This window comes from Cyclopterus lumpus, chromosome 16 (assembly GCF_009769545.1).
Source record: "Cyclopterus lumpus isolate fCycLum1 chromosome 16, fCycLum1.pri, whole genome shotgun sequence".
NCBI lineage: Eukaryota > Metazoa > Chordata > Actinopteri > Perciformes > Cyclopteridae > Cyclopterus > Cyclopterus lumpus.
In genome coordinates, this window is record NC_046981.1 from 11,458,262 (window position 1) to 11,473,909 (window position 15,648).

At 41.5% G+C, this 15,648-nt stretch overlaps 2 protein-coding genes across 3 annotated transcripts; one reads left to right on the forward strand and one right to left on the reverse strand.

Annotated features, from left to right (window-relative positions):
* Positions 1-580: 580 nt before the first annotated feature.
* Positions 581-10,009, forward strand: si:dkey-283b15.4 (cytohesin-2). 2 transcript variants are annotated; one of them, XM_034553438.1, is made up of 12 exons: positions 582-779; positions 2,911-3,061; positions 3,533-3,599; positions 3,683-3,801; positions 3,888-3,968; positions 4,199-4,311; positions 4,665-4,813; positions 4,925-5,036; positions 5,684-5,760; positions 6,640-6,711; positions 6,816-6,970; positions 7,130-10,009. In XM_034553438.1, exons 1-12 carry the CDS (start codon positions 713-715, stop codon positions 7,215-7,217), a joined length of 1,251 nt encoding a protein of 416 aa, XP_034409329.1. In that variant the 5' UTR covers positions 582-712; the 3' UTR covers positions 7,218-10,009. The 2 variants fall into 2 exon arrangements, with proteins under 2 accessions (XP_034409330.1, XP_034409329.1); XM_034553439.1 differs by having other exon boundaries at positions 581-779; positions 4,925-5,037; positions 5,682-5,760; positions 6,816-10,009.
* A 1,307-nt stretch (positions 10,010-11,316) lies between these two features.
* On the reverse strand, positions 11,317-15,413 carry LOC117745235 (neuronal pentraxin-1). Its single transcript, XM_034553422.1, has 5 exons — positions 14,724-15,413; positions 13,376-13,844; positions 12,548-12,801; positions 11,786-11,965; positions 11,317-11,526 (listed from the first exon to the last, which is right to left on the reverse strand). Exons 1-5 carry the CDS (start codon positions 15,411-15,413, stop codon positions 11,317-11,319), a joined length of 1,803 nt encoding a protein of 600 aa, XP_034409313.1.
* Positions 15,414-15,648: the final 235 nt, after the last annotated feature.

Here is a 15,648-nt window from a genome sequence, read left to right on the forward strand (position 1 = left end):
GAAAAACAACGGAGATGAATAACTATAATACAGTTTCACTATTCCTGTGACTTGTTCCCTGAGGCTTTCTTGTGTACATAAGCAGATTTTACTGTCTCGCTCTTGTAAATTACCAACTTTTTTTGGATACATTTTGGAAAAAGCCTTTTATAGGTATCCTCCATAAGTCCCAGAGCGAATACATGTAAGGACCCATGGCCCCAAAGGAATCTGGTACATTCAAAAGCACCAGAACCGCCACTGAGTGGGCATTGTGGTATGACCTTTGTAATACGTCTTTACAATAACTCATTCTTACATTGTAATTTTTCATACATAAACTATAACATGATTATTATTATGATGAAAGTATCTTCTTAGCTCTCCTTAAGAGTTGTGCAGCTAGCTGGAAACATTCAGACACATTCTTAAAATGTAAAAGTTTACTGTTAATTTGGAAATCTGTAATGCTCCAACTCCAAGTGGAGCGAGACAGGTCCGTGAACAGCAAATGGCCTTGTGAATATGAAACAAATATAAAGTATGTCAAACTTCAAGTGCTGTAGTTTGAAAAACAACTGACCGGAAATAGTCCACTCGACAGTCAGACACCACTTCCGGTGTCGCCACCTTCTTTGTCTCCGGCCCAACAGTTCGACACCAGGGGTTGTCTATTTTTTCCCTTTAGTTTTTAGGATATATTTATACATATATCCTAGTTTTCTGATATTGAATGACAGTCGACTCTGAAATATTTATGCCTAAAAGTAAAGCGCCCAAAATGGATGACCTGGACTACAGTAAGTGGGCTTCACGTTACTAATTAGCCTTTTGCATGGGCTGCCTCGAGCTAACTGGCTAGTAGCAGCCAGGCTCAGTTTATTTGCTCAGGTGTGACACGGTGGTCATTCTGGTTAACAACTAACGTGTCATGAAATTATGGACTATATTCCTTTGCCATCTCATAACAGTATGGTTGTGCACGTAAACCACGTTGTGGTTAAAATCAGCCACAAAGATGCGTTAGCTTCGCCTGACGCCAACTAAATATTGATTATTTCACTGTGCTCCGAGCTAACGTTTGAGCTAACACCCTGACCAGCCTCCAAGCGACACACGAGCTTGATAAAATGGGGCATTGCTTTCAATAACGAAACTGTCCTGTTCTCACAAGCCTGACTGCTGTAGTTGGGATGAATCAACCCGTCCTGTTGATCCAGACTGTGGGCGTGGTTGGGTTTGTTTTTGAGCAGCTGTTTTGCAGACTAAACACAGAGGTCCGGGAGGATGTGGGTGCTGCGGATAACAAGCAGCAACTTCGAGCCCTTGCTCTGCGTGGCGTGGTCAAAATAAATCATCACGACGTTCAGTGCAAAGTGTATATAATGGAGCTTTCAGACGCTATTCATTTATATTGCCTCATGCATTGATCTGTTTCCAATATTTTCTATCACTGACAATAATTGACACAACATTAAAAACTCTACAGCACAATACAATCTACCACACCACCTCAAACTATAGTCTTCAAAGTCACAATACAGCTGAATCAGCATCTCGCTAACAGGGCACGGACTATTGCAATATGTATTATGCAAGAACTGGGATTTAGTGCATGACTGACCTATATTAGACAGCCATTAGACTACTTTTTATCTAGGTGTAACTGTCCACACCTCCAGTTTATTTGAGTTGTCAGCATTTAATAGCAAATATAAATGGGTGTGTTTAACAAACAGGCAGGTGTGTAATAGTAAGTTAGTTACATTTCTGAGAACATGTCCGATTATTATTATTATTAATCACCCAGACGTCCATTTTAAAGTTATCTTTAGCTACATCCCTCATAACTGGTTTGATATAATTTAATTATGTCATGGTTTTCATGCCATAGAAATCCTTTAGTCAACATAATCATAATATATATTGCTGTTTTAACGGCATGGCACTGTGATTCACTAGCCTGTTAGGAGACCTTTGAGTCTGCCCTCATATAAAATGTGATCATGTTAATGATGGAGCAGCTTTCAGTCAATATTACAGCATCCCATTTTGAACACTTGTTAAGGGTCTTCGTCCCCATTAGTAAGCAGTTGCATTGAAAACAGTTCACAGTGAGCAGTACAAATGAAAATCCATTCACTTTAATTTAAATGATTATTTAGGTGGTGACCAAAATCTCAGATGATGTCTCATCACCCAGTAAATACAACTTGATAGCGCTAGTGTTAACCAGGTTTTAAACAAATCTGGATGTTTTATTGATTAACTGATATTGGCCAATGGAACCAAGCCATAGATGTTTCTCATTCAAGTGTATTTGTGGGAGAAATGTTTTAACAATTCAACATGACAGTCATACTTTGAGTGGTTCAGTAGCCTTGTGCCACAGTCTGCAGGAGTGTTGAGTCCATGATGTGTTTGTTTGAGTGCAGTGTTTCACTCAGACACTAGACCGTGTTTATGCTCTCATACATTTTATTGGAACAGGTTTGCAGATTTTCTCTATTTTTTTCACAGATTGCACAAACGGGTGCAATAAGGAGATAAGGAAAGGAAAAGAGTAGGAGGGACCGATTGAGGCTAAATGACTTAAAGTGTGGTGTGGTAGAAGTGCAACTGATTTTAAAATTTAAGAGTAAGCCAATTTTATCTTCTCAAAAGTGTCCTCGCCCAGTTCCTTTCCACTGTATGTTTTATATTTGCCTCTCCTGAGTTCCTAATGTTCCACTTCTTCCACTCCTCTCCACTGTAGGATATCGATAGGAGTACTCATAACCAATTTTGAGTAACAATGCAGTTCTCAAAATAGTTGTTTGTTATGTTCCTAATAAAGATGCAGTCTTCCTTGCGTTGTTAGGGCACAGTTACCATTTTTTATATCTGCAGCAGCAGCAGTAATGGAGTCATTCTTATTCTCTTCCCTTACAGTCCCTGTAGACCTGAGCCCAGAGGAGCGCTCTGAGCTGGAGGACATCCGCAGGAGGAAGGGCGTCCTGCTGCAGGAGATACAGAGGCTCAGAGAGGAATTAAGAGAGGCTATTTTGGAGGTGGAGGGGCTAGAGACCAGCACAGAGGGAAGGTAAGACAAAAATGCACACATTAACTTTGCTTCAATACTCTAAACAATATCGGATTTGGCCAAAATGACAAGAGTTGGCTTACTTGATCACCACAGTGTGCGCTGGTTTTTATTTCCCATTCTCAAATGCATTATTACTTGCAGTTGATCAACTTTATCACTTTGTTCACTGTAATTGGTCACATTTCTTTTGTGTTATGTTACTGGCCAAACTTTTTGGATTCAGAACATGTCATCCTCCCAATGTGACTTGAACGTTTCTCTCATTGTTGTTGATATCATCAAAACAACAAATCCCACCACCCACATTGGTGTTTCAGTTTTTGACAGTCAAATAAGTGTTGTGATGATATTTTCTTGTAATCTTCAGTGATTTGTTTCTCTGATCTGTTATACTTATTGTTAAGGAGATGTTACATGAATGCTACAGGGGCCATTCTTTCTTATATTGGACTTTTTTGCTCTCTGCAGTAAAACACTCCAGAAAAGTCGGCATGTGGCAATGGGAAGGAAGAAATTCAATATGGACCCCAAAAAGGTAAAACTCTTCAATACTACAAGTCTAGTCTACCTTCACTCTGTTTTAGCTATGTAGTGACGGGCTCTTCCTCCTCTCTACAGGGCATTGTGTTTCTGGTGGAGAATGAGATGCTCAGACATACTTCAGAGGATATCTCCCAGTTTCTCTACAAAGGAGAGGGCCTCAACAAGACCGCTATAGGAGATTACCTTGGAGAAAGGTGATTGGTCTTAAAATATCTTTTGTCCCTTTGTCTCTTTTTGTATCAGCCATTTTAACTGTGAACTCTCTGTTGCTGTTCTGCAGGGATGACTTTAACATCAAAGTTCTTCAGGCTTTTGTTGACCTCCATGAGTTTACTGATCTCAACCTCGTCCAGGCCCTCAGGTAAACTGTGTGTTGTTTTGAACCAAGGACAGAATCTCTTGAATGGTGTTCTGGCATTGACTCTGATAAACAACCCTTCTCCACTATGGAAAGTCCCGCTCTCATTACCACTTTGGGTCAGGGAGGGAAAAAATGATGCAAGAGAGCAGTAGTGAATGTCTAACTCTGCCTTGATTGCCAAATGTGTTCTCTTTGAACTCTTGATGTGACCTAAACCTCAAACTCTGCAGACAATTCCTGTGGAGTTTCCGTTTGCCCGGTGAAGCTCAGAAGATTGACAGAATGATGGAGGCCTTTGCTCAGAGATACTGCCACTGCAACCCCGGTGTCTTCCAGAGCACTGGTAAGCACAAACACGTTACAATACTTTTCATGTCGTCTACTCTGTTGCCAATTTAATGACTTCTGTGTGTGGTCTCTTAAATCAAGTTTTATTTTTCTACGAGGTATTAAAGGGGCATTTCAAATAAGTTGTGCACTCACACAATCAACAAGCCCCTAAATCATATATGGAAGCATGCAGAGTCTGCCAATTTGTAAACATTGCTTTTCAGTTCTACCATTTTCAGTTTTTTTTTGGGGGGGGGGGTTTCATTAATTATTTCCTCAAATAGTTTGAGATGAGGTTCAGCTATTTCATTTTATTTTTTGTAATTCAGCGCCGTGCATTCTCTTGCTTGTCTCTCCTGTTCGCAGACACATGTTATGTGCTGTCATTTGCTATCATTATGCTGAATACAAGCCTCCATAACCCAAACGTGAGGGACAAACCTGGACTGGACCGGTTCATCTCAATGAACCGAGGCATCAATGAGGGAGGAGACCTGCCTGAAGACCTGCTCAGAGTACGATGAGCTCTACATTATCTTTCTTTAGAGATGGATAAGTGACAATTAAAATTAAGCCAGTGAAGATATTTCAGTGAGCTTATTTTATCATCTTATGTGTTATTACAGAATCTTTACGAAAGCATTAAAAATGAGCCCTTCAAGATCCCAGAAGACGACGGCAACGACCTGACGCACACCTTCTTCAACCCTGACAGAGAGGGCTGGCTTCTTAAACTTGGTAAGATGATGCCAGTGAGACTTTTCTGCTTTGCTGTGGAGTACTTCTACCCTTCATGTTGACTTTGACACTTACAATTGAGCAAATGAAGTATGTAAATGTTATAGATGTCAGGACTACATTTCCATTGAGAAAAGACAGTCGTTTACGTGTTCTGTCTTGAGGCTTTTTGCTATGATGAACCTGCCCTGTTGTCTGAGGTCTGCTGGCTCTTTGCCTCCACTTGGATTGACAGCTCACAGTATTGTGGCATTTGAACATTGCCATAGCATGATGGTGAACAAGAGACTCGCTTTCTTCCGTCATGGCAAAATCTGATTTTCTTTTGCATGGCGGTACCTGTGATCTCTGTGTCACTAATTAATCTCTTTCTCTTCCTCCTCCCCGTCTGTCTCTCTTTCTCTCTTTGTCCTCTGTCTTCCTCTAAATACTCTGGTTCCCTTTGTCTCTGCTTCTTCCTGCGATTTCCACCCTCTACTGCCGCTGCTTGTTTTCTCAGGAGGTATGTACTTACAGTTGTTGTAGTTTAAAAACAAATAACCATGTTGTTGGCTGTAAGAATGTAGAAATAGTATCCTTTCAACTTTGACACCTAAGGAAATCTTTTTTCCTCCCCTTACTCATCAGCATGACTTCTTGTGTTTCAGGAGGACGAGTGAAAACCTGGAAACGGCGATGGTTCATTCTCACAGACAACTGCCTTTATTACTTTGAATACACCACAGTAAGTCTTTGTGTGCACATGTAACATTTGAGTTAATTTGACATTGCCACTCTCTATCCAGTGAATTGAGCTCTCTAAACAGGATGTTGCTCCTGCATTGGATTGTTTAATTTAAAAAAAAGTTGTTCTGTTATCTTTAAATAAAATGTGGTGATGTTTAGGATTGCAAGGCCGCTGGAAAATTGGGATTGTCTGTGAAAGCTTATTTGGGTCCTAGAGGTAAATTCACATTGTCAATAATATTACATTACATTTCATTAGCTGACGCTTTTATCCAAAGCGACTTACAATCATGTTACTTTCATACACCGTCGACACAGCTACAGGGAACAATTCAGGGTTAAGTGTCTTGCTCAAGGACACATCAACTAGGGCGGGGATTGAACTGCCAACCCCCTGATTGAAAGACCTGCTCACTACTGACCCACAGTCATTAAATACATGATTTATCACTTGACTTAAATGGCTGATTATCAAACTAATTTAAATGTTCCTCCAATTTGGTGATTTTTAGCCAACATAATGCTGAGATTGGTTGAATTTTTTTTCATTCTTGCACTCTCAAATATTTATCGGGACAAAATAAACACAACTGTTTAATCAACATTTCATATTTTCAATATCATATGTACGATAATGTGAACTCAACTATTCGGTCAGATTATATCTTGTTTTACTTTTTCGGTTTACTCATTTATTATATCATAACAGTTACTTATTGTACTTGTTTTGTTTTCTACTGATGCCTCTTGTTGTTGAACTATCTCCTTTGATGCTGTAACACTGCAAATGTCCCCGCTGTGGGACTAAAAGAGTTTAGGTTTTTTTTTAAAACAAATTGCGGCCCTAATCTGATGTGATTGCGTTGTTCACTAACAGGATAAGGAACCCCGAGGTATCATTCCCTTGGAAAACCTCAGCATCCGTGAGGTAGAAGACCCAAGAAAACCTGTAAGTTAGCTTTTTTATTTTTTTATATAAGCATATGTAATTGTCATAATTTAATTTTTTACCCATTTAGATTTTTAATCAAATTTCCCTTTCTTTCCCAACAGAACTGTTTTGAGTTGTACATCCCCAACAACCGTGGTCAGCTGATCAAGGCGTGTAAGACGGAGGCCGATGGGAGAGTAGTGGAAGGAAACCACAATGTGTATCGTATCTCCGCCCCCACACCTGAGGAGAAGGATGAATGGATCCACAGCATCAAGTATGGAAATAAAAATGGGAGGATAATGTCACAAGAAAAATTAGGGTAGTGGTAGACCAAGAGGGCCTCATTTAAAAATCCTAACTGCAGTCTGGTCTTTTTAATTGTATATTTTTATGATCCCCTCAATTCAATAGTGTTTCTTTGTCACTTATACAGATCTGCTGTCAGTGTTGATCCCTTCTATGAAATGCTCGCTGCCAGGAAGAAACGTATATCACTGAAGAAGAAGGAGGAACAACCCTAGAGTATTCCCATCATGTCTTCCTTTGTCATTCTCATCCCTTCTTCCAAAACTCCCTGCTCCTCACTACCCGTTCATAGGTTTTGTTATCCCGTTTTTCCGCCGTCCCGAGAATGCATCCTCTCCCCGATAGGACTCCTTGCTGTCCTTCCTATTAGACTCTTGAAAGCCACATCCAGAGTGAGGCGTTCACCCACTGTGGCTGCCTCTTGTAATCTTGTTTCTTACACTCCTGCTGTTATACACGACCTGACGCACGACAGCCAGTTTGTCCCGTCTTCTCACCACATTCCTCTCTCTCGTTCAGCATTTAATTAAACTGTGAAACGTGTCTTCGACCATATCCACACTAATGTGTGTGATTTTAACAAAAACATTTCGCCTCCCAATATGGACAAATTGGCCAACGCTGAGAAACTGGAGGATTTAATGATTGTCAGGATTTTAGGTCTCTGGATTTAATTCTGAGAATCTTACTTTTTCCTTCCTCGTTCACAGTTGCTCCGTAAACCACAAACAAAACTCTAAAAACAGCAGACATTTGGTCAGCAGAAATTTGTAGCGCTGCTGGCTGAAGCAGTTTGTGCATGCTTCATAGTTTAATACTACTTGTTATGCACAACTGCAACCACAACTTTTGTCTGAAAATGATAGTTTGGACCAAAAATCTTCTGAACGTATCTGTCTGCATTAGTGTGAATATGGTCTGAAGGAGCAAGCAGCTTCAGTTCTTGTGAAGTCGTCTTTCACATCTATTGACGCTGCCTGAATGAGAAATTGCCTTTCTTGATAGTGTTTATCTTAGAGAAAATGTGAATGCACTATTCAAACACTAACCAGATTTATGTTTAGTCCATGTTGGTCCGAGAGGAATCGGTCAAGTCAAAGCAGCAAATGATTAGAGACGTGTCCATCACTTCCGATAGTATTTTTAATGGCTTTGACACAAATGGCTCCTGTCTTCTCTTGGATACTTTAACCATTATGTGAGGAAAATGTCACTGTTCATGACTAATCGCCAAGTTACTGTTGACCTTCAAATATGGTCGTTTCTCAAGGCCGAACGGTTGCTTCACTTGCAGAAATAATGGAGAAAGCTGTACCTCTCCTTCCAGATAGCTACTGTTTCAGCTTACTGAGCATATATATATATATATATATATATATATATATATATATATATATTTCTTCAGCATGTTTTCTTTTTTTACATGTTGGAGCAATAGCAGAGTAAACCGTAGTTCCAGTCTGTAGGCTTGTTTACAAATCCTTCATACCACTATACTGAGCATGTCCTCTCAGATGTAATGTTCTAGCATAACACAAATAATGTCCTTCCTGCCGATGAACATTGACATCTTTCTCACGAGTAATAACTCTGTCAGACATTTAACTGTTAGAGCCGGGTCTGTCCACTATAGGGAGCTTTGAGAAATCACAACGGCAGCTCATTACAATGTATACTTTTTGTAAATAGATGTTAGCATATTTGTTTACGATACACATAGAAATGATTTAATTTATTCTTTATCTTTTGTTAAAATCTGATTTTTGTACGAGCTACTGTAGGACTGCATGTTGATAAATTGGTCAGTCGTAGGTACTGATGCATCGCTGATCATGCTAGTGCACTGAATTGAAAAGTTTTAGTGTTCCCTGTTGACATGGACAAATTGCATTTAATATGGAAGTTGATTTACGCGTAGAGTAAATTGTTTTAATCTTAGTTTTATTGGAAAATAAAAAAGATATTTAGGAAATGTTTAGTAGTCTGATTTAACTCTTGGCCACCCTGTTGGTTTTTGGAGTAAACCAGACTGTAAAGCACAAGCAGGAATGAGTCTCTCACTCTACGCTGTTCACACGCTGAAATAGACATTTCCCATCGTACCACGGTGATGGAAATGAAGAGACAACAAAACAAGGAACACTAACGAAGCTTTGATTCATTATATAATATTAAAATGTTCAGATGTAATGAATCAGTAACAAGTCTAGATTTGTGTCCAGTGATAGTTTTGCTTGACATCCAGTTCATGAACTTATTACTAGTAGTTTGTTGACTTGGCATTTTAAATTGTAGTGAAAATACTTGTCTACTGCACTTTATCAATTTTAGCATTTTGGAGAAAATGCTGTTACTTTGACTGACAATACTCTTTATCACCCTCTACTGGCGATCTCACACACTGCAATATGATGAAGGATGAACCATGAACTGTAGAAATACTGTATAACGCCACCACCTGGTGGGTGCCGGCTTTAGCAGTTGTTTTTTTCTAACAACATGTACCGTATTTGTTCACCTGATGATAAAGATCATGTTGTTTGAAATGAAATGAGGTCTTTTCTCTCTGATCAGAACATGTAGACCGTTTTAAAGACACAGCAAGTGATGAATCCTTCAGATACAGATTGCCTTTTACTCTCCTCCATCGAACTGACCACGGCCTAAATGTATACCTCCATGTTAGTGCATCCACTCAAAAACATGGACTGCCTGTTGGCCTTCGCTTTCTGGGTATCCTTGAAGTGCAAAGTTGCCAAAAAAAATGTTGGGTCAACAAATATTTCCATTAAAACTAAATATTGAACACTGAAATGATCAGATTGAAACTGGGCCTGTTTCTGATTCCACCCCGTTCAGAAAATGTGTTAATTTTGTATTTTATTTATTTTTATTTACTGTGAGGTGAAGATGGATAGATCATCTGTAAATGTAGCAAAATGAAAACGATACATTGGTGCCAGTAAACTACTGTGTAACAATAAATGGTAAAGATGATGGATTGCTGCATATGTTTTAACTTTGGTCATTTGAGCACTGAACACACTAAACCAAGATGGTGAACATAGAAAACAACATTATGCTGAATACAAGCACACAAATCAACCGTTTCTGTGAAGTGGGTTTATGTTTTGTTTTTTCCAGTCCAAGCAGATTATACGAGCAAAACCTGAGTTCACGTTAAGACAATTCAAAAACCTGGTAAATGTGGGTCTTTGTAACTAGTCAGCGTTAGTTGAGTTCTAATAACGTTGGCATTAGTTTGTGTCAAGTTATTACGTCTTGTGGATCAGCTGCATTGTGAATGTGCGTCTGGGATTCAAGTCATTAAATAATATTCTAATATGTTGTTGTTTTGCCAGTTGACAGGTTTGTGTTTGACCTCCACAGATGGTGAAAAACAACTGGTTGTATACCTTTTATTTACATTGACAAGAAAAAATCACAAACACACACAATTCATGTCAAAAATTTAACCTGGCCTAATCTCAGTGTTTTATATACATTAACAAATATACAGTCAAGGCCAGATCATGTAAGAAATTAAGAAGCCACAGTGCAATGACTCGACACAAAATACACAATTTCAATAGATAATTCAAATATATTGGGGGAAAAAAGTGATGCATGTCAGCGATTTGTTAAGTGAACAAACGGATGCATTGTACACGTTTTGTGTTTATAAAACGAGGCTGTAAAACTCTGAGTTCAGTCTTTGCAGTTTTTCACCCACAAGATCAATCTATCTATGACACGTAAATTATCTATCTATGACACACATTATTAGAGTTGTGTAACACAAATCAATTCTAAGTTTTCTTTGGTAAATTAGCTGTATTTTCTGGCACACCTTTTTTTAAAAAAAAAGAAGTATCCAGACTACAAATTGATTCCTCAACACATTTCTATGACTCATCCAAACTAACAACAGTTTGTCACTTCACCACAACAGAACACATGTACGCTTTGATCATTTCATCACAGCCCTACATTATTACGTCTTATTAACAATATGACAATATGTCACATACAACACTAGCTCAGGATTACAGTAGAGCCCAAAACCTAAGGCCAAAGTCCACTAAGTCCCTACAAAGTTTCTAAACACAGATACAACTTGTTGTTATTGATCTTTTTAAACAAAAAGGTATCTGATTAAGTTTAGAGGAAGGCATTGAGTTGGTGCCGCTGAATGATCATCCTAAAAAACACCTGAAAGCCAAAGGGACTTTTTATCCTCACACTTTTTGATCTATAATAAATGTTCTCAGTACGTTCAAGGATCTATCCACCCCTCCCTGGTGTTATGGCCTCTCAGTGACAGGGGTCAAAGGGGTATTTGGCGACGCCTCCAAGAAGCTCCACCTCTGACTCGGACCAAGCCATGACGTCTCCTCTGAGGTGGCTGCCGCAGGAGGCCAGGCTGTAGATGTCACTGGCAGTCAGGACATGTGACCACATGTGCACGTCTGACAGCTCGCCCACAAATGACTGAGTGGCATCAAAACGGCCTCCCAGCGTGTCCTGAAGAAGAGGGAAAGAACATTCACCATCAGCAGTAATAATCGTTTTCCAATCCAAGAATGTAACATGCTCAATTTGTGCCAAGATACAAGCACTTAATGTCATAAATAGCCCCCCAAAAAAGGCTTCTCTGGACTGTAAAATGTTTCAAGCTCAGAGCTCTTTGTGGGGTATTTATTTAATATTTAGCATATTAGATTCTCATTGTTCTGCCTTCCTGAAATGTGCATCTACAGAGAATACATCTCTTTAGCTTTACCTGCTCCTGTCCCAGGATGAAGACCCCTCCAGGTTTGATAGGGTGCCAGGGGGAAAGATTTATCCCGGACCCCCTCTGCACTCCGTCTTGGTAGGCCTCCCACTGTCCGTCCCGTGTGGACCAGGTCACACACACGTGGTGCCACTTTGCATCCCCGAGAGTCAGAGGGAGCGCCACAGCCTGGGGATGAGCCATTGGAGATGGTGAGACAATGATATAAATACATCCTGGGGTAATACAAATAAGTCCTGAAGAAAGAAAACACGTTTTAAACTGCAAATATCAGTGCACAATTGAAGCGGCAACCACACTTTAGATGGTTGAAGCTGCTTAGACCGCAGGGATGTCTTTTAAGATACGTAAAGGAATTCCTTAAAATATTGAGTAGGATAATACGCAGAGATATTTAGAAAGTTTAAAATATATAAAATCAGCAAATGTGAGGACTATGCGCGTGTGTGATTTGATCAGATTTGATTGGCAGTGAGCAAACAACCAGCCGGCCTTAGTTCTAAAGCCGGATTGCTGCTCAAGAGTTTGTGACGTCACCTTCTTTTTAACCGTGTCCTGCCCACTTCAAACCAGTGAGGAGAGAGCATAAAAAAGAAGTACAAACATATCTAGAACAGTGTGTGTTGTGCGGGATCCTTTCACTCATAGTAAGAAGCCGATTGAGGAAAATAAGCCTTGGGGGCCTCTAACTCTGCAGCCACACTATGCTTAGCGCCCCGTTCTGCAGTGTTTCTATAGGCCCGCCCCCACCTTGTCATCGATCAGCAGTTCCATGGGGTTGTTCCCCCACTCAATGAGCACCAGTTCATTGGCCTGTCCGGGTGCCGAGTAAGAAAAGGGCGTCCCCAGGCCGGGCCCCACGCCCGCCTTGATCCAAAGACACAAAGTCAAAGCGAAGATCTCTTGCATCAGCGTCCTCTTCACCCGGCCGTACATGTAGTTGGTTCTTATGGGGAAGCTGATCTGGAAGGCGTCCGGACTATGAAACTTTGTCCTGCCGGAGCCTGTTTTTGAAGAGAAGTAACATCACACCATGAGAAAACAATCTCCCCGTGGGTCACGGACCATTTAGCAACTGAATGAGATGGCCTAGTTGTCCTGGAATTGTTTTGTAGATGTTCAAACTTTAATATTTCTGAGCAATTTAAGTACATCACATTTATTTGGCTCACTCTTGACCTTGCAAGTGGATAAATCAATCTAAGATCCTCAACTTCAATTTAGTATCTGTTCTGGAGCATTTGATCATAAGTCATTTTGTTTAGTTTTATTAACAGCCGTCAACAATGAACTTTAAAACTCTACTTCATTCCTGATGTTGATAAGAATGTGAGAAGATAATGACAGAAAGTTCACTTAAAAAGCTTTTTTATTTGTAGAAGAATGTCCTGATGTAATATAAGAATCAGATTGTTCACTGTACTTCCAATATGTTTGTGTAAAGTTTTGCAGATAGTTCTCCTTGTCTTTGGTAACATGCTGCAGACTCAAACAACGTCGTATTAATTTGAACACGTCCTAACTCATTGGCTGTAAGGAGGGACTGCATATTAAAAAGTTCCCACACTGGTTGTGTACCTGAGAGGTGCAGCTGGCTGAGCATTGCTTCCAGTTTATTTGAGTGGAAGCCAGTCCTTGGGCTTGGTTCTCTGTATCCTGTGTGTGAAAGGTAACTGTGACTATCTGCTCCATTACTGTGGTGGTCGTCATCGTCGTGGTGGCCGTCAGCGTGGTCCGTGTCTGCATCGTGATGGTCTGCATCGTGATGGTCATCATCGTGATGGTCATCATCGTGACGGTCACTATGGTTCTCGTTGTCACTGTGACCGCCATCGTTGCGGTCGTCCTTGTGGTCATTTGGGTGACCATCGTCATGGTGATCGCCATCGTGATGGTCTCCGGCGTCTCTGTGGCTGCTGTCTTCGTGGTGGTGGTCCGGGCCGCTGTGGGAGGCGATGCGATGGTGCAGCTGCTGTTCCAGAGCGCTGATCTTCCTCTGAAGCAGCTCCTTCAGAGAGCTGGAGTAGGTGATGGATGTGTTCCTCTTCTGCGGAGGGAGGTGCAGAACAAAGGTGAAGTATTGGTAACAACGAGTACTTCCTTCTCTGTGCTTCCAGCTGTGGGGACAAAGGCATCAGTGGTACTCTGGCATCGGCACAAACTGACCTCAAGGAATCACGCGTCATCGTCTGTCACCTGCACGAGAGAGCACCTGCTATTTACATCCACTATTAATCTTTCAATGTCAAATGCAGCAATCGGATATTAATTGTGTCTTCCTGTGTCTACTTCTGCTTCTCTTCCTCTCAGGTAATCCAGGCTTTGTCCCTGTGCATGTCCTGATTACCAGTCTGTCGATGGAGATTACGATAATTACTGCGGATGCTAGACTCGTGCTGCCACCTCCCATCTCGTCTACACACTAAACAGCTCCTGGCATCACTCTGTGATCACAGTTGAGGGAGAAGAGCGAGCAGAAATGGACAGATAGATGTACCTGGAAAGTTAAAACAGTGATTAACTAGAGGAAAAAAAAGGACCACCTCAAATGAAATGTGCCCAGTCAACCCAATGCTTCAGAGCAACGTCCACCTCTGAGCCGGTTGTCGCTCTTAGGTGCCCACTGAGTGACTCTCTTGCCAATGTGGTGAGTGGCTTTATGCAATTACGTAATTAATTGTTCTTTTCTCTCTAAGGGTTTAGTGGGTATACTACTCTGGGACTTAATTATTCAGCAATCTGGTGACGACAGCATTAGTCTGTCCAAACAATGGAAAGACCGATAATGGCCCGTCGCACATCACAAGCCTCCTCCTACTTCCTCTTTCCTATTCATCAACTGTGTTATATTTTCTTTAGTCGACCTTTTCTTTCTTCCTATAGTTTTGATGGCCAGGTGGAAAAGGTTCCCCCTGTTGTTGCTCACCTGCAGATTGTCCAGCCTCTCCTTCAGCGCCTGCAGCATCCTCTCCATCTGCTCTGGGGAGGATGTGATGTCCCCTGGTGTCACATGTTTATCCTTCTCCTGGTGGTGGATGCTGTGCCCCCCATCGGCTCGTTGCCCCCCGACAGAGGTGAAGTGCGGCGAGTCTGGTATGAGGTTTCCATGGTGACCCTGCTGGTTGCTATAGTGCCCGTTGTCAGTGTACGTGTGATGGCCGGCCACCCCCTCGTGATGGGGGTGCGACGCTGTGCCATGGAACTCGTCGTGAGGCGTCACGCCTCGTCCGAGGCCCTCGCACAGGGTGAGCTTGGCCGTCAGCTCTCTAATGGTCTCTCTCTGGTCCAGGATGGTCTCTTTCTGCTGGACAAGGCTCTCCCTGAGGTGGAGGATGGTGGCTTTGGCCTCCTCGCTCGCCCCCCACCAGCCAGCAGGAGGTGCACTTTGATGGCCTGGTCCGCTGGGCCCTGCTGCCCCTACACCTGGACCCCCTGTAGGGAAGCAGGCAGGGTCTGCATCCGCAGGAATAGGGGTGCAAACAAAGCGTGGGTGAGCCCCATAGTCATAGTCAGACCCTGAGCTTGCAGTTGAAGGGCAAAGGAGAAGTGTAAGTAAAGAAAACCCAATGGGAACAAGGAACATGTGTCGAGACTGAGAGTTCCTCATAATCTCCATCCACCGTTCAGCCAGTAAGTCTAAGGAGCTTGGCTTCACGTCAAAATGTGTGATGTCGGTTAAAGTAAAGGTTGTGTTGACTTCTTTGTTGTTGGAGAGGAGACATCAGGAAGCATGATAACAAAGATCTCCATCGGCAGAGTAGCCACCCATAACAAATACCGTTTTCTCCCTTCGTCACTGAAAAATGAAAACCTGTAAAATAAAACAGCAGACTTTAGATTGAGGGTTTCTA